Here is a 25,271-nt window from a genome sequence, read left to right as displayed (position 1 = left end):
CTGGGGCCAGGTGTTACAGCTCCTGGTTATTGGAGGCTTGGAATGCCAGGGCACAGGCAGCTGTAGGAGCAACCTGCTGTGCCTGTCTGAGCATGGGGCAGGTGGGCATACTGCTCATCCAGTCTGGTTATGTGGGGCAGCAGCTGTCTCTGACTGGCCTGGACTGTGTGGTTGGGAGCTGGGCATGGAGCCCTGCCACAAGCCGGGTTGTATCTGGCAGGACCTGGCCCAGCATGCCAGCCTCACCCCTTGCTTTAAGGAGTGTCTTCCCCGTTCCCAGCATCCCCACAGAGAGTCCCACCGCCCCTCCATGGGAAAGTAACACCCCATCCCACTGTGCTGGGCCAGGAGAGGGTGGAAAGCCCTGGCCAATGCAGCCTGGGAGGGAGGCACTTTGTGGGACTGATGGAGGGATGGTGCTGGGAAGGGGAGAGTGAGCCAAGCAGCCCTCCCCCTGAGACCACCCCCCAGCACCAGGGGCCACTCCCGGGCAGGAGAGGTGAAGGGGGCTGGTCCCCGGCAGGCAGGAGCCTGGGGAGTACAATACTGTAGCTGGGTTAAGGTGGGCTGGAGGCCTGCATGGCTTTAAATGAGCGGAGCTGGGCTCTGACACAAGAGTCCCTCCCACGCCACAGGGGAGCCACCGCCTGCAGCAGGGCGGGGCCCTCCTGTGGCCCCTTGCTGGGGTGCAGGGGTGAACTGCCCTGCAGGGGGCACTGCCTAGGCTCATGGTACATTTTCTCTGCACCAGGGTGGGCTGCTGCGGGAGGCAGGCTGTCAGCCCGGGTGGCCCAGTACTCTGGCTGGGACTGTGCTGTGAGGGCAAATCCTGTACCTGCCCAGGGGGCTGGCTAGCATGAGCTTGGGCTGCCTCGGGAGCTGGGGGTCACCATGTCTCTGCTTTGCCTTGCAGATCTCTTCACTGGCCACCGCCCACTGCCTTCACAAATGCATCTGAGCTACCAAGAGCAGCCCTGCTTCACGCCCATGGCTGACACCCTATATAGCAGCAGCAGTGCCCCACCTGCCAGCCACGCAGACCCACTGATGGCCTCCAGAGCCCTGCCTGCCAGCTACGTTGATGCCTCAATCCCACCCAATGGCCACCTACAGGTGAGCAGGTCTCCAGGCAGGGATCACGTCCTGGTCTGCTTCTCTCTGGCCCTGCGATTGCTCTGCCCTCTGTGTTTGCTTCACCGAGGCAATGGTGCCAGGCCCCTGTGCTGCTGCGCAGCGGGCTCTGTCCCCGTCTCCCCTGCTGTCTGTTATCCCTGACCCTCTCAGTCCTGGTCCAATCCAGCAGTCCAGGGGCAAACGCTCTGTAATCTGCCTCTGTCTCTTTCAGTCTAGCAGCAACTGCTCCTCCCGGCTCAGCCTGCCTGGCTCCTTCCTCCGCCCTGATTTCCAGCCAGCCCCGCGGCCCGTGGACCCCCGCAGCGGTCTGTGCTCTGACCTCAAGCACAAGCCCCCGCTCCATTATGGGCTCCCCAGCAAGAGTCTCAGCATGGAGCCCTTCGGCCCTTCCTACTGCACCCCAGCAGCCCCCCGAGGAGCCTTCCTGCTGGGCCAGGACCCCCTGTACCCACCGGCTTCAGCACCGAGATCCAAATTCCATTACTCCAGCTCCATTAGTGGCTCTTCACTCTCCACGCCATGCTTTACCCAGCATGCACCAGGCTTGAGCTACAGCACGGACCTTCTGCCAACAGCATACCCTGCTCTGTCCAGTGCCCAGCCCCTGCCCCCAGTGATGCTGAGCGGCCCCAGGTTTGCCACCCCCAAAGAGCAGTTGCCGTCTGGGGGCAGCAGCCCAATGGTGAAGCCAGCCAGCCCCAAGACAAAGAGACCCATGGGACTCCCTGTGCCCCCTCGCGTGGCTGTGCCCAACCCCTGCCTGACACAGCTCCTGACTGCAGGTAACAGGGTGGGGAATTGCTTTGGGGGGGGTTGCTGTTTGCCATTGGCTGAGGGCATCTGACTGCCCCCTCCTCCTCCGCTGACTTCAGCTGACTTCATTCAGCTGAGTTCATTCAGCTGGAGCGGGAAGCTGGTACCAGGCTGTTGGGCCGGAGGATGGTGGCAGATGGGCTGACTGCGTTCTAGAGAGGGGAAAGGGAGCTGATATCTGGGCATGGGCTGGTAGTGCCCCCTCTTTAGGATCAATACTCATCTCATTCAATGCCACTCTCCTGCCACGCTATGCTCCATAGCACTGCGTTGCTGCAGGCACCTAGCCTCCTCTCTTCATGCCAGCGATGCTCTTTCCCTCGCCTGCTGATCCACAGGCTGCCATGATGCGGAAGAAGCATCTAGAGCAGGAGAGAGCTGGTGGGGAGGTGGGAACAGGAGGCCTGGCGGAGGAGGAGGAGTGCAGAGAAATGAGTCTGAGATGGTGGCCGAGCTGTAGGAGGAGTCACGTGGGAGCTTGAGTTTGGGAATCGCTGCCTGCAGGAGGCACTGGGAGTGAGAGCCTTGAACCGCTGGCCAAGGGCGCAAGGTGCTAACAGGGCAGCGGTGTCTCAGCAGGCAGGAGAGGCCAGGTGATCACAGCACCTGTATCTGAGGCTGCAGGGAGCCCCAGAAGGGCAAAGGGCCGTGGTGACTCCGCCTCGGCTGGGAGGAGGCCGTTGGCGACCCTGGTGAGGGCAGGATGGGTGCAGTTGTCCACAGGGTGCTGTGAGTGCCCGGCTGTGGGGCAGGATCTGAACCCTGGGGCCAATGCTAGTCACACAGATTGGGAGATTGATTAGCGCTGCTGTTTTACCCCCTGGGATCGTTCACCTCCCAGTGCAGTGCCCTGCCCCCAGAGCCCATGATAGTGACCGCCCTCTTGGGAGAGCCAGGGGACCTGCATGCTGAGCAGTATGGGAGGAGCTGCCCTGCCCCAGGCCGGGTACCTGGAAGAGAGGAGGAACTCAATGGCTGCAGTACCTCAGCAGGCACAGTCTGGGCCAGACATTCATAAGAACATAAGAGTGACCATACTGGGTCAGACCAAAGCTCCATATAGCCCAGTGTCCTGTCTTCCAACAGTGGCCAATGCCAGGTGCCCCAGAGGGAATGAACAGAACAGGTCACCATCAAGTGATGCATCCCGTCGCCCATTGCCAGCTTCTGGCAAACAGAGGCTAGAGACACCATCTCTGCCCATCCTGGCTAGTAGCCATTGATGGACATAAGAACATAAGAATGGCCATACTGGGTCAGACCAAAGGTCTATCTAGCCCAGTATCCTGTCTACCGACAGTGGCCAATGTCAGGTGCCCCAGAGGGAGTGAACCTAACAGGCAATGATCAAGTGATCTCTCTCCTGCCATCCATCTCCACCCTCTGACAAACAGAGGCTAGGGACACCATTCCTTACCCATCCTGGCTAATAGCCATTAAGAGACTTAACCTCCATGAATTTATCCAGTTCTCTTTTAAACGCTGTTATAGTCCTAGCCTTCACAACCTCCTCAGGTAAGGAGTTCCACAAGTTGACTGTGCGCTGTGTGAAGAAGAACTTCCTTTTATTTGTTTTAAACCTGCTGCCCATTAATTTCATTTGGTGGCCCCTAGTTCATGTATTATGGGAACAAGTAAATAACTTTTCCTTACTTACTTTCTCCACATCACTCATGATTTTATATACCTCTATCATATCCCCCTTTAGTCTCCTCTTTTCCAAGCTGAAAAGTCCTAGCCTCTTTAATCTCTCCTCATATGGGACCCGTTCCAAACCCCTAATCATTTTAGTTGCCCTTCTCTGAACCTTTTCTAATGCCAGTGTATCTTTTTTGAGATGAGGAGACCACATCTGTACACAGTATTCAAGATGTGGGCGTACCATGGATTTATATAAGGGCAATAAGATATTCTCCATCTTATTCTCTATCCCCTTTTTAATGATTCCTAACATCTTGTTTGCTTTTTTGACCGCCTCTGCACACTGCGTGCACGTCTTCAGAGAACTATCCATGATGACACTAAGATCTTTTTCCTGATTCGTTGTAGCTAAATTAGTCCCCATCATATTGTATGTATAGTTGGGGTTATTTTTTTCCAATGTGCATTACTTTACATTTATCCACATTAAATTTCATTTGCCATTTTGTTGCCCAATCACTTAGTTTTGTGAGATCTTTTTGAAGTTCTTCACAGTCTGCTTTGGTCTTAACTATCTTGAGCAGTTTAGTATTGTCTGCAAACTTTGCCACCTCACTATTTACCCCTTTCTCCAGATCATTTATGAATAAGTTGAATAGGATTGGTCCTAGGACTGACCCTTGGGGAACACCACTAGTTACCCCTCTCCATTCTGAGAATTTATCATTTATTCCTACCCTTTGTTCCCTGTCTTTTAACCAGTTCTCAATTCATGAAAGGACCTTCCCTTTTATCCCATGACAACTTAATTTACATAAGAGACTTTGGTGAGGGACCTTGTCAAAAGCTTTCTGGAAATCTAAGTACACTATGTCCACTGGATCCCCCTTTTCCACATGTTTGTTGACCTCTTCAAAGAACTCAGATTAGTAAGACACGATTTCCCTTCACAGAAACCATGTTGACTTTTGCCCAGCAATTTATGTTCTTCTATGTGTCTGACAATTTTATTCCTTACTATTGTTTCAACTAATTAGCCCGTAACTGACATTAGATTTACCGATCTGTAATTGCCAGGATCACCTCTAAAGCCTTTTTTAAATATTGGAGTTACATTCACTATCTTCCAATCATTGGGTACAGAAGCCGATTTAAAGGACAGGTTACAAACCATAGTTAATAGTTCCTCAGCTTCACATTTGAGCTCTCAGAACTCTTGGGTGAATGCCATCTGGTCCCGGTGACTTGTTACTGTTAAGTTTATCAATTAATTCCAAAACCTCCTCTAGTGACACCTCAATCTGTGACAATTCCTCAGATTTGTCACCTACAAAAGCCAGCTCAGGTTTGGGAATCTCCCTAACATCCTCAGCCATGAAGGCTGAAGCAAAGAATCCATTTAGTTTCTCCGCAATGACTTTATCATCTTTAAGTGCTCCTTTTGTATCTCGATCGTCCAGGGGCCCCACTGGTTGTTTAGCAGGCTTCCTGCTTCTGATGTACCTAAAAAACATTTTGTTATTACCTTTGGAGTTTTTGGATAGCCGTTCTTCAAACTCCTCTTTGGCTTTTCTTATTACATTTTTACATTTAATTGGCAGTGTTTATGCTCCTTTCTATTTACCTCACTAGGATCTGACTTCCACTTTTTAAAAGATGCCTTTTTATCTCTCACTGCTTCTTTTACATTGTTGTTAAGCCACAGTGGCTCTTTTTTAGTTCTTTTACTGTGTTTTTTAATTTGGGGTATATATTTAAGTTGGGCCTCTATTATGGTGTCTTTGAGAAGCGCCCATGCAGCTTGCAGGGATTTCACTTTAGTCACTGTACCTTTTAATTTCTGTTTAACTAACCCCCTCATTTTTGCATAGTTCCCCTTTCTGAAATTAAATGCCACAGTATTGGGCTGTTGAGATGTTCTTCCCACCACAGGGATATTAAATGTTATTATAATATGGTCACTATTTCCAAGCGGTCCTGTTATAGTTACCTCTTGGACCAGATCCTGCGCTCCACTCAGGACTAAATCGAGAGTTGCCTCTCCGCTTGTGGGTTCCTGTACCAGCTGCTCCAAGAAGCAGTCTTTTAAAGTATCGAGAAATTTTGTCTCTGCATTTCGTCCTGAGGTGACATGTTCCCAGTCAATATGGGGATAATTGAAATCCCTCACTATTATTGAGTTCTTAATTTTGATAGCCTCTCTAATTTCCCTTAGCATTTCATCATCAGTATCACTGTCCTGGTCAGGTGGTCGATAATAGATCCCTAATGTTATATTTTTATTAAAGCATGAAATTACTATCCATAGAGATTCTATGGAACATGTAGATTCACTTAAGATTTTTACTTCATTTGATTCTACATTTTCTTTCACAGATAGTGCCACTTCCCCCCGCACGACCTGTTCTGTCCTTCCAATATATTTTGTACCCCGGAATGATTGTGTCCCACTGATTGTCCTCAGTCCACCAGGTTTCTGTGATGCCTATTATGTCAATATCCTCCTTTAACATGAGGCACTCTAGTTCACCCATCTTATTATTTAGATTTCTAGCATTTATGTACAAGTACTTTAAAAACTTGTCACTGTTTATTTGTCTGCCCTTTTCTGATGTGTCCGATTCTTTTTTATTTGAATGTTTCTTGTCTGATCTGGCCCTTACATTATCCTCTTCCATCCTCTCCTCCTGACTAAAACCTAGAGAATCTCGATCAATAGACTCTCCTCTAAGAGAAGTCTCTGTCCGATCCATGTGCTCCTCTGCAGCAGTCGGCTTTCCCCCATGTCCTAGTTTAAAAACTGCTCTGCAACCTTTTTAATGTTAAGTGCCAGCAGTCTGGTTCCACTTTGGTTTAGTATCAGAAGGGTAGCCTTGTTAGTCTGGATCTGTAAAGGCAGCAAAGAATCCTGTGGCACCTTATAGACTAACAGACATTTTGGAGCATGAGCTTTCATGGGTGAATACCCACTTCGTCGGATGCAAGTAGTGGAAATTTCCAGGGGCAGGTGTATATATATGCAAGCAAGAAGCAAGCTAGAGATAACGAGGTTAGTTCAATCAGGGAGGATGAGGCCCTGTTCTAGTAGTTGAGGTGTGAAAACCAAGGGAGGAGAAACTGGTTCTGTAGTTGGCAAGCCATTCACAGTCTTTGTTTAATCCTGAGCTGATGGTGTCAAATTTGCAGAAACTGCTGAGCTTCAGTTCATCTGCAAATTTGACACCATCAGCTCAGGATTAAACAAAGACTGTGAATGGCTTGCCCACTACAGAACCAGTTTCTCCTCCCTTGGTTTTCACACCTCAACTGCTAGAACAGGACCTCATCCTCCCTGATTGAACTAACCTCGTTATCTCTAGCCTGCTTCTTGCTTGCATATATATACCTGCCCCTGGAAATTTCCACTACTTGCATCCGACGAAGTGGGTATTCACCCACGAAAGCTCATGCTCCAAAACGTGTGTTAGTCTATAGGGTGCCACAGGATTCTTTGCTACTTTGGTTTAGGTGGAGCCCATCTCTCCTGTATAGGCTCCCCCCATCCCAAAAGTTTCCCTGGTTCCTAATGAATCTAAACCCCTCCTCTCTACACCATCATCTCATCCACGCATTGAGACTCTGAAGCTCTGCCTGCCTACCTGGCCCTGCGCGTGGAACTGGGAACATTTCTGAGAATGCCACCATAGAGGTCCTGGATTTCAGTCTCTTCCCTAGCAGCCTAAATTTGGCTTCCAGGACATCTCTCCTACCCTTCCCTATGTCATTGGTACCTACCTGTATCATGACCACTGGCTTCTCCCCAGCACTACACATAAGTCTATTTAGATACCTCAAGAGATCCGCAACCTTCGCACCAAGCAGGCAAGTCACCATACGGTTCTCCCGGTCATCACAAACCCAGCTATCTATGTTTCTAATGATTGACGCTCCCATTACTAACACCTGCCTTTTCCTAGTGACTGGAGTTCCCTCCCTCGGAGAGGTAACCTCAGTGTGAGAGGATACCCTAACACAGGGGTCGGCAACCTACGGCATGCGAGCCGATTTTGAGCGGCATGCAGCTGCCTGCTGCGGTCCCGGCCCCCAGCCCCACTCAGCCCCCCTGGCCACCGCTCTCTTTTGGCGGGGCAGGAGGCAGAAGCTTGGTTCTGCAGCAGCCAAGCTTCCCCCTCCCCCGCTTCTTCCCCCAGTGTGGTGCTTTCCTGCCCCGCCCCCTCTTCTTCCCTGCGCCGATCAGCTGATGGCCCTAGTGAGAGGGAGAGGGAAGGGGAAGAGTGGCAGCGTGTACACAGCTCCGTAGAGGAGACAGAGAGAGGCAGGGACGGGGCCTTGGGGAAGGGGGTGGAACAGGCATATCCCTTCCAGCCCCCTGCCCTGACCCCCCCACCCCACACACTCAACATTCTGCCCTGCACCCCCCATACCCCCAGCCCTCTGCCCTGACCCCCCCACACACTCAGCCCTCTGCCCTGACCCTTGAACCCTCCCACACACTCAGCCTTCTGCCCTGCACCTCCCATACCCCCAGCCCTTTGCCCTGAACCTTGAACCCCCACACTCAGCCTTCTGCCCTGCACCCCCCACACCCGCCAGCCCTCTGCCCTGAACCCCCCCCACACACACTCAGCCTTCTGCCCTGCACCCCCCACATCCACCAGCCCTCTGCCCTGAACCCCCCCACACACTCAGCCTTCTGCCCTGCACCTCCCATACCCCCAGCCCTCTGCTCTGACCCTTGAACCCCCCACACAGCCTTCTGCCCTGCATCCCCACCCCCAGCCCTGAACCCCACCCAAACACACACCCAGCCCTCTGCCCTGCACCCCCACAGCCCCAGCCCTCTGCCCTGACCCCCCCACACACTCAGCCTTCTGACCTGCACCCTCCCACACTCCCAGCCCTCTGCCCTGACCCTTGAACCCCCCCACAGACTTCTGCCCTGCACCCCCACACCCGCCAGCCCTCTGCCCTGAACCCCCCACACACACACTCAGCCTTCTGCCCTGCAGCCCCCATACCCCCAGCCCTCTGCTCTGACCCTTGAACCCCACAGCCTTCTGCCCTGCATCCCCCCACCCCAGCCCTGAACCCCACCCCAACACACACCCAGCCCTCTGCCCTGCACCCCACAGCCCCAGCCCTCTGCCCTGACCCCACACACTCAGCCTTCTGACCTGCACCTCCCACACTCCCAGCCCTCTGCCCTGACCCTTGAACCCCCACAGACTTCTGCCCTGCACCCCCCCACACCCCCAGCCCGCGGCCCGGACCCGTGTCACCACCCACCCAGCCGTCTGCCGTACATCCCCCACACGTCCCAGCCCTCTGCCCTGATCCCTGAACCCCCACCCCAGCCTTCTGCCCTGAACCCCTCCCCAGTCCTCTGCCCTGCCCCCTGAAACCGCCCCTGCCCCCAGGTCTGGGGTCCTGGCCGCAGGCCCTGCTCAGCCCACTGCCAGCCTAGGTGAACAGAACCCCAGGCTGGCAGCGAGCTGAGCAGGCTGGCGGCGTAAGATCAGCATTTTAATTTAATTTTAAATGACACTTCTTAAACATTTTGAAAATCTTGTTTACTTTACTTACAATAGTTTAGTTATATAATATAGACTTCTAGAAAGAGACCTAAAAACATTAAAATGTATCACCGGCACTCGAAACCTTAAATTAGAGTGAATAAATGAAGACTCAGCACAGCACTTCTGAAAGGTTGCCAACCCCTGCCCTAACACCATCTGGAAGGAGGGTCCCAACTATGGGAAGGTTTCCTTCTGCTCCCATTGACTGCTCTCCTTCCCTGGGCCTTTCATCTTCCTCAACAGCACAGGGGCTGTCTGACTGGAGGTGGGACAATTCTACAGTGTCCCGGAAAGCCTCATCAACATACTTCTCTGCCTTCCTTAGCTCCTCCAGTTCCGCCACCCTGGCCTCCAAAGCCCGTACGCGGTCCCTGAGGGCCAGGAGCTCCTTGCACCGACTGCACACATACGCCACCCGCCCACAGGGCAGGTAATCATACATGCTGCACTCAGCGCAATAAACTGGATAGCCCCCACCCTGCTGCTGGGCTTCTGCCTGCATTGTCTCCTGCAGCTACCTAAGTTAATGAAAGGGTTTTGTTTAAATCAAGGCGTTTTGAATATAGTTTAGTTTACAGGTTTTAAAGAACGGCAAGTGAACTTTGCCCCCTTCCCACTCCCCTTCCAAACTCCTTTGTGAAAGTCCCTGCTAGCAGTCCTGTTCCTCCATGAACTGATCTAGTTCTTTTTTGAACCCTGTTATAGTTTTGACCTTCACAACATCCTCTGGCAAAGAGTTCCACGCACTGGTAATCTGTGTGAAGAAATACTTCCTTTTGTTTTTTTTAAAGCTGCTACCAGCTCCATGCTGAGCCTTGGGGTCTGCAGCCAGTGTCAATGTGAGCACATGACAAGCTCTGTGCCAGCATGGGGAGGGATCACACAATGCAACATTTGGTGATCACGTCAAACCTCTCGCCAGCCCTGCTTTGCCTGGATGCAGGACCGGCTTTAGGAAGTACGGGGCCCAATTAGAACAGTTTTGATGGGGCCCTGGCAGGGATGACTTAAAAAAAAAAAACACATGTAAAAAAACACGTGGGGCTTGTACTCACCGGGCAGTACTTCGAGACTTTGGCAGCGGGTCCTTCACTTGCTCCAGGTCTTCGGCGGCACTGAAGGACCTGCCGCCGAAGTGCCGCCGAAGACCCAGAGCAAGCGAAGGACCCGCCGCCAAAGTGCCACCGAAGACCTGAAGCGCCGCCAGGTGAGTAAAAATTAAAAAGGCGCCTCTAGCCAGGGAAGGGATTCTCACTGGGCGCGGGGCCCGATTTGGGGGAATTGGTGGAATAGGCCTAAAGCTGGCCCTGCCTGGATGCTGTGCCTCATCCTACTGACAAACGCTGCGGTTTCCTGGCCTGTATCTCTGTCTCTGTAACACCAGGTACCCTGGTCCCAGGAGTCCCTGTGAGTAGGTCAGCACAGTCCAGATCAGCTGTGGAGTGTCAGCACTCAGCCCCCTGTCCAGTCCCTGTTTGGCTTGATTTGCAAAGAAACAAAGGCTGGAACCTTCATTCTAGCCCCACCCTAGTCCCCAGGCTTGGCCAGCCCCTGCAGCACCTCCCTGGGGCTGTTGGGCCTGGACCCTCTGCCCTGAGAACCAGGAGGCGGCAGCAGTAGTAAGTCCGCATCTGCCTGCAAGGCTTCCCTGTGCTGGCCACTCACTGTGGTGGGAGGGGATGTTGTGGAGCCCCAGTCTGACTCTCCTCTCATGCTGTGTCCTCACCTTCTGCTGCCTTCTGTCTTGCAGCTAAACCAGAGCTGGCCCTGGACCCTCCGTCCACTCCCAGTACCACTCTCATCCCCACGTCGCCAGCCTCCCCGGTAAGAGCAACACCCTCTGCAGGGCAGCCGAGGGCATCGACCTTTCACCGCCGCATGCTGGGTTCAGACATGGGCTCTGGCAAGCAGCAGTGGGCAGGGCATGGCAGTGAGATCACCGGTCGCTTCTGTGGGTGCCTCAGTCCTAACAACAGGCAGAGCTGGACCAGCAGGGGGTGTCTCAGGGCAGGAGCGAGGGGCACTGGTGAAGCTGGGGGGCATTGGGGCTGGACACGCAGGGGGTTTCTCAGGGCAGGAGCGAGGGGAACTGGTGCAGCTGGGGGCCATTGGGGCTGGACAAGAAGGGGGTGTCTCAGGGCAGGAATGAGGAGTACTGGTGGAGCTGGGGGGCATTGGGGCTGGACAAGCAGTGGGTGGGTCAGGGCACAAGCAAGGAGCATTGGTGGAGCTTGGGGGCATTGGGGCTGGACTAACAGGGTACATCAGATCATAGATCACAGAAATGTAGGGCATGAAGGCACCCTGAGACATCGTCTAGTCTGTCCCCTGCACTGAGGGGGGTTGTCTAGACCATCCCTGACAGGTGTTTGTCTAACCTGCTCTTAAAAGCTCCAGCAATGGAGATTCCACAACCTCCCTAGGTAATTTGTTCCAGTGCTTAACCACTGACAGTCAGGAAGTTTTTCCTAGTGTCCAACCTAAACCTCACTTGCTGCAATTTAATCCTATTGCTTCTTGTCCTTTCTTCAGTGGCTAAGGAGAACAACTTAAGCCTCCAGCTTATAACAACCTTTTATGTACCTGAAGACTGTTATCATGTCCCCCATTCCCAGACCTGAAGAAGAGCTCTGTGTGGCTCAAAAGCTTGTCTCTCTCACCAACAGAAGTTGGTCCCATAACAGATATTACCTCACCCACCTTGTTTCATCATATCCCCCCCAGTCTTCTCTTCTCCATACTAAACAGACCCAGTTTTTTCAATCTTCCCTCATAGGTCATGTTTTCTAGACCTTTATTCATTTTTGTTGCTCTTCTCTGGGCTTTCTCCAGTTTGTCTACATCTTTTCTAAAGTATGGTGCTCAGAACTGGAACAATACTTCAGTTGAGGACTAATCAATGCAGAGTAGAGTGAAAAAATTATTTCTTGTATCTTGCTTACAACACTCCAGTTAATACAGCACAACTGAATGTTCGCTTTTTTTGCAACAGTGTTACATCGTTGACCCACATTCAGTTTGTGATCCACGATAACCTCCAGATCCTTTTCTGAGAACTCCTTCCTAGGCAGTCATTTCCCATTTTGTATTTGTGCAGTTGTTTATTCCTTCCTAAGTGGAGCACTTTGCATTTGTCCTTACTGAATTTCCTCCTCTTTACTTTAGACCATTTCTCCAGTTTGTCCAGATCATTTTGAATTATAATCCTACCCTCCAAAGCACTTGCAATCCCTCCCAGCTTAGTATCATTTGCAAACTTTATAAGTGTACTCTCTATGCCATTATTTAAATCATTTGTGAAGATATTGAATAGAATTGGAACCAGGACAGATCCTTGCGGGACCCCACTCGATATGCCTTTCCAGCTCGATTGTGAGCCATTGATAACCACTCTCTGTGTGCAGTTTTGGAGCCAGTTGTGCACCCACCATATAGTAGATTCATCTAGGTTGTAATTCCCTAGTTTATTTATGAGGTCATGTAAGACAGTATCAGAAGCCTTACTAAAGTCAAGATATACCACATCTATTGTTTCCCTCATCCACAAGTCTTGTTACCATGTCAAAGAAGGATATTATATTGGTTTGACACGATTTGTTCTTGACAAATCCATGTTGACTGTTGCTTATCATCTTATTATCTTCTAGGTGCTTAACAAATTGATTGTTTGAGTATTACTCCATTATCTATCCGGGTACAGAAGTTAAGGAAATCACAGATCAGTCAGTTTATTCCCCTTTTTATAGACATACTATATTTGCCCTTTCCTGTCCTCTGGGATCTCTCCCATCCTCCATGAGTTCTCAAATATAATTGTTAATGGCTCAAAGATCTCTTCAGTCAGTTCTTTGAGTATTCTAGGATGTATTTCATCAAGTTTGAAGACCTCTAACTTGTCTGAGTAATTCTTAACTTGTTCTTTTCCTATTTTAGCCTCAGATGCTGCCCCATTTACACTAATGTTCTCTATGTTAGTTGTCCAATCATTGCTAACTTTTTTGGTGAAAACTGAAATAAAAAAGGCATTTAACACTTCAGCCAATGCTGCATTTTCTGTTATTGTCTTTCCCTCCTGATTTAATAATGGGCCTACCCTTCATCTGGTCTTCCTCTTGCTTCTCATGTGTTTGTAAAATACTTTCCTGTTACCCTTTATATCCCTAGCTAGTTTAATCTTATTTTGTACGTTTACCTTTCTAATTTTGTCCCTACATGCTTGTGGTGTTTGTTTATATTCATCCTTTGTAATTTTACCTAGTTTCCACTTCTTGTATGACACTATTTTGAGTTTCAGGTCATTGAAGATCTCCTGGTTAAGCCAGGGTGGCCTCTTATATTTCCTACCTTTCCTACGCAGTGGAATAGTTGGCTCTTGTGCCCTTAATGATGTCCTTTTGAAAAATTGCCAACTCTCCTGAACTCTTTTTTTCCTTAAACTGGCTTCCCATGGGATCTAACCTACCAGTTCTCTGAGTCTGGTAAAGTCTCTGCCTTCACAAAGTCCATGGTCTTTATTCTGTGGTTTTCCCTCTTCCCATTCCTTAGAACCACAAACTCCGTCATTTCATGGTCACCTTCACCCAAGCTGCCTTCCACCTTCAGATTCTCAGCTAGTTCCTCCCTGTTTGTCAGAATCAAATCCAGAAGAGCCTCTCCCCTAGTCGCTTTCTCCACCTTCTGTAATAAAAAGTTGTCTCCAATGCATCCCAAGAACTTGTTGGATAATCTGTGCTCTGCTGTGTTATTTTTCCAACAGATGTCTGAGTAGTTGAAGTCCCCCATCATCACCAAGTTCTGTGCTTTGGATTTTGTTAGTTGTGTAAAAAACAAACAAACATTCTCATCCACCTCTTCTTCCAGGTGAGGTGCTCCATAATAGACCCCCTACCATGACATCACCCTTGTTTTTTACCCTTTATCAGGGACTTTCAACAGGTCTGCCTCCCACTGTTGTCTCAGTGCAAGTGTAGATATCTTTGACATACAAGGCAACTCCTCCTCCCCTGCCTGGCCTTCCTGAACAAGCTGTACCTTTCTGTACCAGTATTCCAGTCATGCGAACGATCCCACCAAGTTTCTGTGATGCCAGTTCTGTTCTATTTATGATTATTCACTGGTATTTCTAGTTCTTCCTATTTATTCCCCATACTTCTTGCATTAGTATACAGACATCGGAGATATTTATTACATTTCTCCTCTATATTCCTCTGGTTTCTCCTTTGTCCATGCTGTGATTTTCCATGTTCCCCCCAGATTCAGATCCTTCACCCAAGTCTCCGTATTCTAGACCAGGGGTAGGCAACCTGCGGCACGCGAGCTGATTTTCAGTGGCACTCACACTGCCCGGGTCCTGGCCACCGGTCCAGGGGGCTCTGCATTTTAATTTAATTTTAAATGAAGCTTCTTAAACATTAAAAAAACCTTATTTACTTTACATACAACAATAGTTTAGTTATATATTATAGATTTATAGTCAGAGACCTTCTAAAAACGTTAAAATGAATTACTGGCACATGAAACCTTAAATTAGAGTGAATAAATGAAGACTCAGCACACTGCTTCTGAAAGGTTGCCAACCCCTGTTCTAGACTTACCTGTGGGCTTTTGTCTGCTACCCCTTTGGACCTAGTTTAAAGCCCCCTCACTAGCTTAGCCAGTCTGTGTCTGAAGACACTCTTCCCCTTCCAAGACAGGTGGATCCCATCTCTGCTCATCAGCCCTTCTTCTCGCAACAGGATTCCATGGTCGAGGAAACCAAAGTGCCTGGTGACACCATCAGGGCAGGAGCGAGGGGCATTGGTGGAGCGTGGGGAAATTGGGTCTGGATGAGCAGGGGATGGGTCAGGGCAGGAGCAAAGGGCATCGGAGGAGCAAGGGGGCACTGGGGACTGGACAAACAGGGGTGTACCAGGGCAGGAGCAAAGGGCATCGGAGGAGCAAGGGGGCACTGGGGACGGACAAACAGGGGGTGTATCAGGGCAGGAGCAAAGGGCATCGGAGGAGCAAGGGGGCACTGGGGACTGGACAAACAGGGGGGTGTACCAGGGCAGGAGCAAGGGGTATCAGCAGAGCTTGGGGGACAGTCAGGATGATATTTTATGCCCTGTATTTCCAAGTGGAGAGCATTTCCTGAGGTTAAAGAAAATCCCTTTTCCCCCCATGCCTGGCTCAGGGCTGGCAAACGGTCCCTTGGCCGCCAAGGGGGGGCCGTCTCACATGAGAGGGTCTGTCCAGTCTCTAGGAGCCCCAGGGCTCATGCCATGTTGCTGTAACCTTGTGAGGAATTGGGGGCCCTCCCTTCTTGCCGTCCCCTTAGGTGTAGTTTGACTGTGAGCCTCGCGGGCAGTGACCAGCTCTCCTCGTCTACTAGAGTCAAACTGCTGTAGGTACTTCAGTGACTGTCTCCTGTGTGCTGGCTGGGGAAAGGCCCTGGCCCCTTCTTGCCCTTGGCCTCTTGGGTCACGGGTCTGAGACTTTGAGCTGGGGAGCCTAACGTGCAAACTCCTTCTCTCTGGCTTCTCTCTTTGCAGGCAGGGGGCCTTGCTGAAGTCCCCTCTAGCTTCCTGCCCCGCATGGCCCAGCTGAGTCCGGGGCTGTCTCCTGGCTCCAGCCCTTCGCAGTCTGTCCCCATCACACTGGCTGTGGTACAGCCGGGATCCCTGCTTGTCCCCAAGACGGAGCAGCTTTCCCCTCCATCGGCCTGTGGTGAGCGGGGCAGCGTCTCTGACACCTCCTCTTTGATTACCAGAGAGAACAAACACCCCTGCAGGTGATGCAGGCTCAACAGCCTTTCAGTGGGGGAAATCCACCTGGAGAAGGCTCCCCCACTCCATATCGCCAGAGCCGAGCAGGCTGCTGGTGCTTCCCCCTGAGATCCTCTTGAAGATCCACCCCACCCCTCAGTTCTGTTTATTAATGCAAGAGATGGATGGGTAGGTGTTGACAATACAGAGCGATTGGGGTTAGTAGAGGCTAGGCAGGCGGGTGAGAAAAGAGATCCAGAAAAGCGAGGACATGGAGCCACACCAGGGACACGACACCAGAGCCAGCCCTGCTGCCGCACTGCTGTCCTGGAGTGGGCAGAACGATGCAGACAACTTGAATCAGCTTGACTTAGCTGCCAGGGTCCTGATGGGCAGCTGCATGCAGGGACAGTGGGCAGTTCCGGGGGAACTGGTGCCAAATGTTGGAGGGTTGGTTGCCAACAGGGCAACCCAAGGCAGCTGGTTGGAGTCTTTTTCTCAATGTTTTTTCTGCAAAAAATGTGCCTTTTACCAAATGGAAAATGTTCGCAGTAACTCTTCATTCTGCTTGAAATGTTCTGCTTTTACAGTGGAAAAAAAAGAAATCACAATTCTTTCAGTAAAAATATCAACTTGGGTTAAAATGTTTGGTTTTTGGAAAAAGTAATTCAATGTTTAGTTTTCAAAAACCAAAAAAGTGTTGTTGTTTTTTAAAAAATTCAGGTAAACAAGCCTTTTTGGGTTGTGTAGACATGCAGATTCACCCCTGCAGCACCTCCTGCTGGTCTGTTCTGGGAATTAGCTCATTCCAGCTCCAGAGCACCCTCTGCAGGCCAGTGACCCACCTGTCCTCTGACCCCCATGTCTCTCCCAGGACCCCTGTTAGCTGGGATGCTGCCCCCTGGCAGTAACCCCTTTCTCTCAGGGTCTCCCCTCCCTGGGAAACCCCCACACACTATCCCCACCTTGCCTCAGTATCAGGCTACTGCCAGTCATCATCTAGCCCCCGCGCCCTGGGGCAGACTGCAGTATCAGCCTCTCATCACTGGCAAGGAGGGTTTGGACCTGCTGCCTTGGCCTACCCCTGGGCTGCCCTCTGCAACCCCCAGTACCTATTAGCCCAATGCTAGATGGCAGCCTGGGGCTTTCCCGGCTAGAGCTCCCCAGCTCCTCTGCCTTTCCCCAGCCCTGCTCCACTCAGGTACCTTGTGTCTCGCTCCCTGCAGCCAGGCCCTTCTCTCTCTACAGGCAGAGGGAGCCTGCCTGGGCCTCTGGCTCACAACCTCTTATAGGGGCCAGCTGGGCCTGAGTGGGGCATGGCCCCAGCTGAGCCTACTTTCCCCCAATCAGCCCAGGCTTTTAGATCTGCAGCCCTCTGCAGGGCTGCTTTTAAACCCCTCAGGGCAGGAGCAGGTTGTTTCAGGTTTTCTTTGAAAATCCACATTTTTTGCTGGAAGTTTTTGAAAAAAAAAAACCCACCTAAAAAAGTTCAAAATTTCTCAGGGAACATTACTGGCATTTTTTGAGCAGCTCTGAAATTGGTGGGGATCTTCCCACTGGGATTCTGTACCCACATCAGGTCACCCATTGCAGCGAGAACAGAAAGGGGCAATGAAAAGTACTAGGGTCACCACTACTAGTTAGTGTCAGCTTATAGTGTCTCTCCCGGCTCTGCTACTGACCTGCTCTGTGAACTTGGGCGAATCACTTAACCTGCCTAATGAGAATAGCTCATGCCTGCCTCCTGGTGGGATTGAGAAGAGTCGGTAAAAGCATTGTGGTTCCTCTGATGGAAAGCACTACTGACGGATACGATGCTGTTAGCATGTCAAAGACAAGGCCTGTTGGGATCAGAAAGGAGCACAGGGAGCTTTGACAGAGGTATGGAGAGAGGAATGAATTCACACACACACCCCCAATATGTGAACACAGGGACTCGTGGTGAACCCAGGAGGCACCATAGAATAGCTAGAGTGACTCCGTTCTTTGGATGCAGTGTATAATCTGTGGGACTCACTGCTGCAGGACATTATGGAGGCACATAACTTAGTGAGATTCAGCAGTGATTAGACTGTGACCTGAGTGAGGCTAGGATTGGCAGGGACAATGTCTGGGATCAGTGTCAAGGGCCATCATCCCCTTGCTTCAGGGTACAGGCTGCTCTATCACTGCATGGTCAGGAAGCAATGCTGCCCCCCCCCCGCCGCAGTTCCACCTTGCTCAGTGTGGTGCATTATGGGGAGGTAACCCCTTTTCCTGAAGCCCCTGGCATTGGCCAGTCAGTTCTGGGTTGCTGCATCAATGGGGCTCTTGGTCTGCTCCAGGGCATCTGTCCCTCTGTCTCTGTGGCGCAGTGGGACAGGACCCTGAGCCATTAGGACTGAGCCTGCCCGGGCGGGAGGCTCGCAGGACCCAGCCTAGGCAGTCATGCCCCCAGTCCCAGCTCCTGCACTGGGGCAGGTCCTGGAACCAGTAGGTGCTGCCCACTCAGCCCCACCCAAAGAGTCTTGTTTTATCTTCCAGCCAGTGACTGGCTGAAGCCTGGACAGGTCTCCCCGGTGCCGGTTGGGGTGCTGACTGCCGGGATCTCGCTGCATCACTCCACCCCCAGCCGGGGTAGGCCGGAGTCCAGCAAGGTACGGAACAATCCAGGGCTCCCAGGGAGACTGTCTCCTCTCTGCCCACCGACAGGCACAGCCCCTCTCCTCCCCGCCCCTCCAGGGCTCCAGACTGCCCACTTCCCTCCCTTTGTGTTCCCATTGCATTGCACCTGCTCCCCCCGTTGCAATGTTGATGGGTCTGTCCCGGCCTTGGTTCAGGCGGGGGATGCTGGGGGTATCCCCCCCACCCCTTGCGGTGCCTGACTCTGCCCCTGCCCTGCAGACAGAGAGCCGCCGCATCACACACATCTCCGCTGAGCAGAAGAGACGCTTCAACATCAAGCTGGGCTTTGACACTCTGCACGGGCTGGTGAGCACTCTGAGTGCCCAGCCCAGCATCAAGGTGAGTGAAAGGGTAGTGAACCCCAAAGCAGGCTCTGAGGGCAGGACTGGCAGCTCTCCAGGGGACACCCAGTGCCCAAAGTACCAAACCTCTCCTATCCGTGGTGCCCAGCCCCCCCAGAGAGTCCCCAGAGCTAGGAGAGGGAGTGCCAGGTTTGGGCTGCATCAGTCCTGGGTGCCCCTGTGGCTCTAGGCCCCCAGCCAACCGCTCCCCTCAGCCCTTCGCCAGCTACAGACTGTCCCTTGGTCTCCTGTTGTGGAATGGGGCATTCTGTGCTGACCAACCATCTATGTCTTGGAGCCCCTGTAGGGGCACCTGGGGGAGGCCGTGTCTCCCAAAAACCGTGATAGGCCCAGCCCTCTGCTGTGGAGCTCTTTCCTCCTGGGAGGAAGAGAGGTGGGAGGGAGATGAGGGACAGCCGCAGGAGATCAGCGTCACTCAGCCCCCAAATCTGGCCCCTCAGGTCAGCAAGGCCACCACACTGCAGAAGACAGCAGAGTACATCTGCAAGTTGCAGCAGGAGAGGGCCGCCCTGCAGGACGAGGCGCAGCGGCTGCGGGAGCAGATCGAGAAGCTCAATGCAACCATCAAGTAGGATGGGGGGAGAGGGGAGGGGAGCCATGCCAGGGGACGGGAAGGGTGGAGAGGGGTGGGGAGCCATGCTGGGGAGGGGAAAAGCAGGGAGAGGAGGGGAGAAGACAGGGAATGTGCTGCAAAGGGTGACCACTCAGTAGGGGGCACTCTTCCCTTGTCAGTGTTGAACTTAATCCCCCAGCATGATGCAAACGGGCACTGGGCTGCTGTCTGCTGAATGAGACGTCACATCTAAAAGGGGGCCCTTCCCATGAGGCTGGCGGTGCAGCGTTGCTGTGCAGTGTGTGCTATCAGCAGCTGCTGTGTTCCACCCCAGAAGTGGCAGCACATCAGTCATGTGGGAGGAGGTTTCCCACTATGATTATAATGCATTTTGGGACCCGGAGATGGAGAGTGGCCCAGCAATGCAGGGTTATTATTAATGGAGCCGAGGCACACTGCCCCTTTCCCTGAAGTGCCCAAACTGCCATGGTGCCAATGGCGGGGGGAGGGAGGGAGGATTAGCCCATCTGGGCACAGTTCCCCATACAGCCCCAGCTCCTCTCTCCACAATTCAGTTGCTCCAGTTCGATTGTAAATGCCCCACATAGTCATGCTGGGAGGCTGGGGCTGCCTCTGCTACAGCCCTGGGAGCCAGCCCCTCCAGAGCGGGGCAGAACCTGGAGCCCACACACAGGGGTCTTGGGAAGGATCACCCTCCTGAGGGACCCTGTGGGCCCCAGTGGGCCCCAGGTACCAGGGGCAGGATGAGAGCAGAACGCTGTGCACAGGCAGCTACAGGATGGGGAGCAGTGGGTGGGCCCCAGCTAGCTTCACCCGGATGCAAGCAATAGCCCGCCCCCGGCAGTCTCCTCCCCCATGAGGTGGAGGGTGGCACCAGGAGCCTGGCACCTCTTAGAGAGCCTGGCATGGCCATTAGTATGGGGCAGCCCTCAGCGGGAGAGAGTGCATGGGGAGGTGGGCAGGAGCTGTTCGCGGCCCCAGGGATGGGGTTGCTGTCCACCACCATCTCTTGCTGACTCGTCTCAGAAGTGAGGCTTTCCTCAGGTGACCATCAGCCATGGAATCGCTAATTGCTGGTGAGCAGCTCGGCCATGCTTAGGGCATGGTGCCAGTCCATCACTCCCTGCTGCAGCATCCCTCCTGGACAAGGCTGGGGGGTGAAGGCGGCTGGAGAGCTGGGCCTGAGGGTGGGACATTGACTGTTCTCCCCAGTGCCAATCTCTCCGTGTGTGTGCCTGCCAACCGAGGCAGATGCCATCTTCTTGTGCCTCTGCAGCCTGTGCCAGCAGCAGCTGCCCGCCACAGGAGTGCCCATCACCCGCCAGCGCTTCGACCAGATGCGTGATATGTTTGACGAGTACGTCCGCTCCTGCACGCTGCAAAACTGGAAGTTCTGGGTTGTATCCTTGGAGCTGGGCGCCCCACCCCATTGTTCCCTGCCCAAACATGTGGGGTCCCTGCAGCTTCTTGGGGTGCTGAGGAGGGTCAAAGATGTTACTATGGTGACAGCCTCCTGGAGGCAGACACCTCACAGCCCCTCCCCTCTTCTGTCACCTCTCGAGGGGAGACACCCGTGCCTGCTAGAGCCTGGCTGCTGGGAAATGGCTCTGAGTCCATGGCTTCTATGCCCTGCTCACGCACCCCACACACAGGTATCAGCCTGTTCCCTGGAGCCAGCTGGAAGTTTTCAAGACTTTGAAGTCCGCTCCCCTAGGCTAGTCTCCAGATCCCCTCTGCAGCCCTCAGGGACCAGGGTCCAAGCTTGAGTTTTGAACAGCAGTGTCCCCTTACTGCTCCAGCCTAGGGTGTCTCTTACACTGCTCTGCTAGTGAAAAGCAGCCCCTGCAGGGTCTACTCACACAGCCAATAGCATGTGAAGGCACACTCAGCAAAGTTACACGAATGCTCCCACAGCCACTCATTAACTGTATACAGGGTGACACCTGCAAATCCCCCAGCCCCAGCCTTGCACCTCAGAAATGTGCATCTCACACTGCTTAAGACCCCCTTGACTAGTGTAAGCTCATTAATTAGTACATCATTTCATCAAAGGAAATGATCATGCCACAGCCTTTGTTAACCTGAGTAGAGATTCCCCAGACACTTCAGTCAAAACACACTGTCTTGGACAAAATATTAAAATAAGTTTATTAACTAGGGAAAGAGAGATTGTAAGTGATTTTAAGTGATAAAAGCATAAAAGCAGAATTGATTACAAAAGGAAATAAAGTGATAAAATCGCAAGCTAATTCCTACACTTTACCAAGGCTAATAGTCAGGGCCAGATTAACTCTCCTGTGGGCCCGGCTGGGGCTATTAGATTTTGTGGGGCCCCTGGGGGTTTAGAGTGAGGGAGTGGGCTCAGGCCTGGGGCAGGGGATTGGGATGCAGGAGGAGATGTAGCTCCGGGGGGGGGGGCTCTGGAGTGGGGCCAGGGATGGGACAGGGGGTTGGGGTGCAGCAGGAGGTTCAGGGTGCAGGTTCTGGGAGGGAGTTTGGGTGCAGGCAGGGGCTCTGGGCTGGGGTAGGGGGTTGTGCTGCAGGAGGGGGTGCGGGATGCAGGCTCCGGCCAGGAGGTGCTTACCTCAGGTGGCTCCTGGTCAGCGGCGCAGCAGGGCTAAGGCAGGATCCCTGCCTGCCCTGGCTCCGCGCTGCTCTGCTCCCCGAGGTGGCCAGCATGTCCAGCCCCTAGACAGAGGGGCCAGGCCACTCTGCACAGTGCACACTGCCCGTGCCCACAGGTGCCGCCCCTGCAGCTCCCATTGGCTGCGGTACCAGGTCAATGGGAGCTGTGGAGCTGGTGCTGGGGGCGGGGGCAGCACGCACAGCAGAGATTCCCTGAATGCCCCTCGCCTAGGGGCCACAGGGGCATATTGACAAGCTGGTGCTCACGGCTCCAGCCGGTGCGGAGACTTGCCGCTGGCCAGATGAAAAGAAGCATCAGGACACATCCAGCCTGCAGGCATGCAGGGCCCCCCTTAGCCCGTGGCCCTGTGCTGCAGCCCCTAAAGCCCCTGCATTAACCTGGCCTTGCTAATAGTTCTAAAAGCAAAACCGGTTGTCTCACCATAAATTGCAATACATTTCACAGGCTGTGTCTACTCAGCCTGGGATGTGGCGAGGGATCGCTCAGTGGTTTGAGCATTGGCCTGCTACACCCAGGGTTATAAGTTCAATTCTTGAGGGGGCCACTTAGGGATCTGGGTAAAAAATCAGTACTTGGTCCTGTCTCGTGAAGGCAGGGGGCTGCACTCAATGATCTTTCAGGGTCCTTTCCAGCTCTATGAGAGGTTTCTCGCCATATATAACCCCTCCCATAGGTGCTGAGTTTCTAATCTGCCCAGGCCCCACCCAATTTCCCCCCCCTCCCCTGAGCCTGCTGCACCTCACTCCTCCCCCCAGCACCTCCTGAGTCTGACACCACAAAACAGCTGAGCTGTAGTGGGGTGGGGAGGTTCTTGTAGGGGGGCTGCCGGGGGGTGCTCAGCACCCATCTTTTTTTTTTCCATGGCTGCTCCTACCCCAGAGCACCCATGGAGTCAGCACCTATGACCCCTCCCACAGTTCAATGATACATCTCGGTCTTTCAAACCATCTTGCTTCCATGTATGGAGGTGGGAGAAGAAAGGTAACGGGGAAGCCATTGTCTCTTATACTCTTTATACCCTCCTCTCTGTGAGGCACACCCACCCCCGGCTGCGGTTCAGACCATCACTCTGTGGTGTGCATGAGATTCAAAGCCCCTTTCAGGTGAATTTTTTACATTTCTTGCTGACACCATCTGTGTTCTTGATGTTTGAAACATCTTCAGGGATGACATGCAAGGCCTTTGTTTACAGTCCTTTTGTTATTTCTAAGGACCAGGGGCGGCTCTAGAAATCCAGCTGCCCCAAGCAGCGCGGAGCGCTGCGCCTTCCTTCCTGTCTTCCGGTCCCGTCTCCAGCGGCTCGGTTGAGCTCCCGCCGGCATGCCTGCGGGAGCTCAACCGGAGCCGCGGGAAGACGGGACCCGCCGCAGTCATGCCTGCGGGAGCTCAACCGGAGCCGCGGGAAGACGGGACCCGCCGCAGCCATGCCTGCGGGAGCTCAACCGGAGCCGCGGGAAGACGGGACCCGCCGCAGTCATGCCTGCGGCAGGTCCGCTCATCCCAGGCTCCGGTGGACCTGCCGCAGGCATGCCGGCGGGAGCTCAACCGGAGCCAAATGCCGCCCCCCCGGGAAACGGCCGCCCCAAGCGCCTGCTTGGCGCGCTGGTGTCTAGAGCCGCCCCTGCTAAGGACCTAGTCTATGGGCATTCCCCAGACTCAAAATCATGTTTCAGTAACAAACAAATAGCAAAATCTCATGACTCCCTACACAATAATGATACACCAGTTAACAGGACAGCAATATTCAGTAGATCATGAGTTTTCAAATGATACTTCGTAAGGCATGCTTTGTACAAAATATATCAGAACAAAAGTGGTGAACATGGGGTACAGGGTATCACCTGACACCCCCCACACTCCTGGTAGCCACATCCCCTGTAGTCCCCCCCCAAACCCAGTGTTGGCCTCAGGACACCTGTTCTTGTTCCCAGCAAGATGCTGTGGGCTTAGAGCTCATGCTCCTGCCCCGCAGGTGAGCCATGGCCTGGTCTGGCACCACGCGGGGTGGCACTAACTCTGCAGCCTGCTGTGTCGCTCCCCAAGTGCCAGGAGCCAGCAGGAAAGGGGCAGCAGCAGAGGGAGGGACATGGGGGCTGGTCAATCAGTTCTGCCTTGTGATGGGGAGTCCTTAACTGCTCTGTTCGCATCAGTTCAGCATCATCATCCGGCCTCTGTTTGAATCCTTCAATGGCATGGTCTCCACAGCCAGCATGGACAGCCTCAGCGAGACGTCACTAGCCTGGCTGGACCAGTATTGCTCCCTCCCAGCACTTCGGCCTAGTACGTAGTCCCGCTTCAGCCCTTGCCTGCCCTGGAGAAGACGGGGGCTGGCCCTGCCTGCCATTTGCTTGCAGCCCCTGCTGTTCGCGCCTGAGCTGGGTGGGAGGTCTCATAGACTCACAGACTTTAAGGTCAGAAGGGACCATTATGATCATCTAGTCTGACCTCCTGCACAACGCAGGCCACAGAATCCCACCCATCCACTTCTATAACAAACCCCTAACCTATGTCTGAGTTATTGAAGTCCTCAAATTGTGGTTTGAAGACCTCAAGCTGCAGAGAATCCTCCAGCAAGTGACCTGTGCCCCATGCTGCAGAGGAAGGCGAAAAACCTCCAGGGCCTCTGCCAATCTGCCCTGGAGGAAAATTCCTTCCCGACCCTAAATATGGTGATCAGTTAAACCCTGAGCTTATGGGCAAGACTCACCAGCCAGCACCCAGGAAAGAATTCTCTGTAGTAACTCAGATCCCATCCCATCACAGACCACTGGGCATACTTACCTGCTGATAATCAAAGATCAGTTGCGAAATTAATTGCTGAGGTGCACCACCCCATAAATGTAATAACTAAACAATGGAATAATTTCCCCTAAACCCTTAAAATATAGAAGCCATTAAAAGCTGGCCTGCCTATAAAACAAAAACACAGGAAAGTATGGGGGCAATTCCTCTGCTATGTCTGCACTCAGCAAGGGTATTTGTAAAAGAAAAAAAAAAAGGGTGGGGGGAATATTCGTCTCAGTGCCGTGATCAGGAGAACTGCACTGTGATGGGGGCATGTGAGGGGGCTGTGCTCACATTGGGGGATGCTGTCTCAGGGGAGTAGCACTCTCAGGG

The 25,271-nt window shown here is 52.9% G+C and overlaps 1 protein-coding gene across 3 annotated transcripts in view; it reads left to right on the top strand.

Moving 5' to 3' along the window:
* MLXIPL (MLX interacting protein like) overlaps nucleotides 1-25,271 on the top strand; it is a 62,677-nt gene that overhangs the window by 34,741 nt on the left and 2,665 nt on the right. The window contains exons 8-16 of one of the 3 annotated variants that reach the window (XR_005590157.1): nucleotides 914-1,113; nucleotides 1,346-1,916; nucleotides 10,915-10,988; nucleotides 15,695-15,869; nucleotides 18,431-18,543; nucleotides 18,791-18,910; nucleotides 19,374-19,501; nucleotides 20,759-20,907; nucleotides 24,305-24,434. Coding sequence is in view for 1 of the 3 variants with exons in the window: in XM_039508127.1 (XP_039364061.1) it covers nucleotides 914-1,113; nucleotides 1,346-1,916; nucleotides 10,915-10,988; nucleotides 15,695-15,869; nucleotides 18,431-18,543; nucleotides 18,791-18,910; nucleotides 19,374-19,501; nucleotides 20,784-20,907; nucleotides 24,305-24,434 (1,635 nt within the window). In the remaining 2 variants the exon portion in view is untranslated. Of the gene's footprint in view, nucleotides 1-913; nucleotides 1,114-1,345; nucleotides 1,917-10,914; nucleotides 10,989-15,694; nucleotides 15,870-18,430; nucleotides 18,544-18,790; nucleotides 18,911-19,373; nucleotides 19,502-20,719; nucleotides 20,908-24,304; nucleotides 24,435-25,271 lie in introns of those variants that run through there. The other 2 variants (XR_005590156.1, XM_039508127.1) reach the window with 2 other exon arrangements.

The sequence above is a fragment of the Mauremys reevesii genome, linkage group 20 (assembly GCF_016161935.1).
Source record: "Mauremys reevesii isolate NIE-2019 linkage group 20, ASM1616193v1, whole genome shotgun sequence".
Lineage (NCBI taxonomy): Eukaryota > Metazoa > Chordata > Testudines > Geoemydidae > Mauremys > Mauremys reevesii.
Note: the sequence above shows the minus strand (reverse complement) of the source record. Positions and strands in the feature narration are given on the sequence as shown.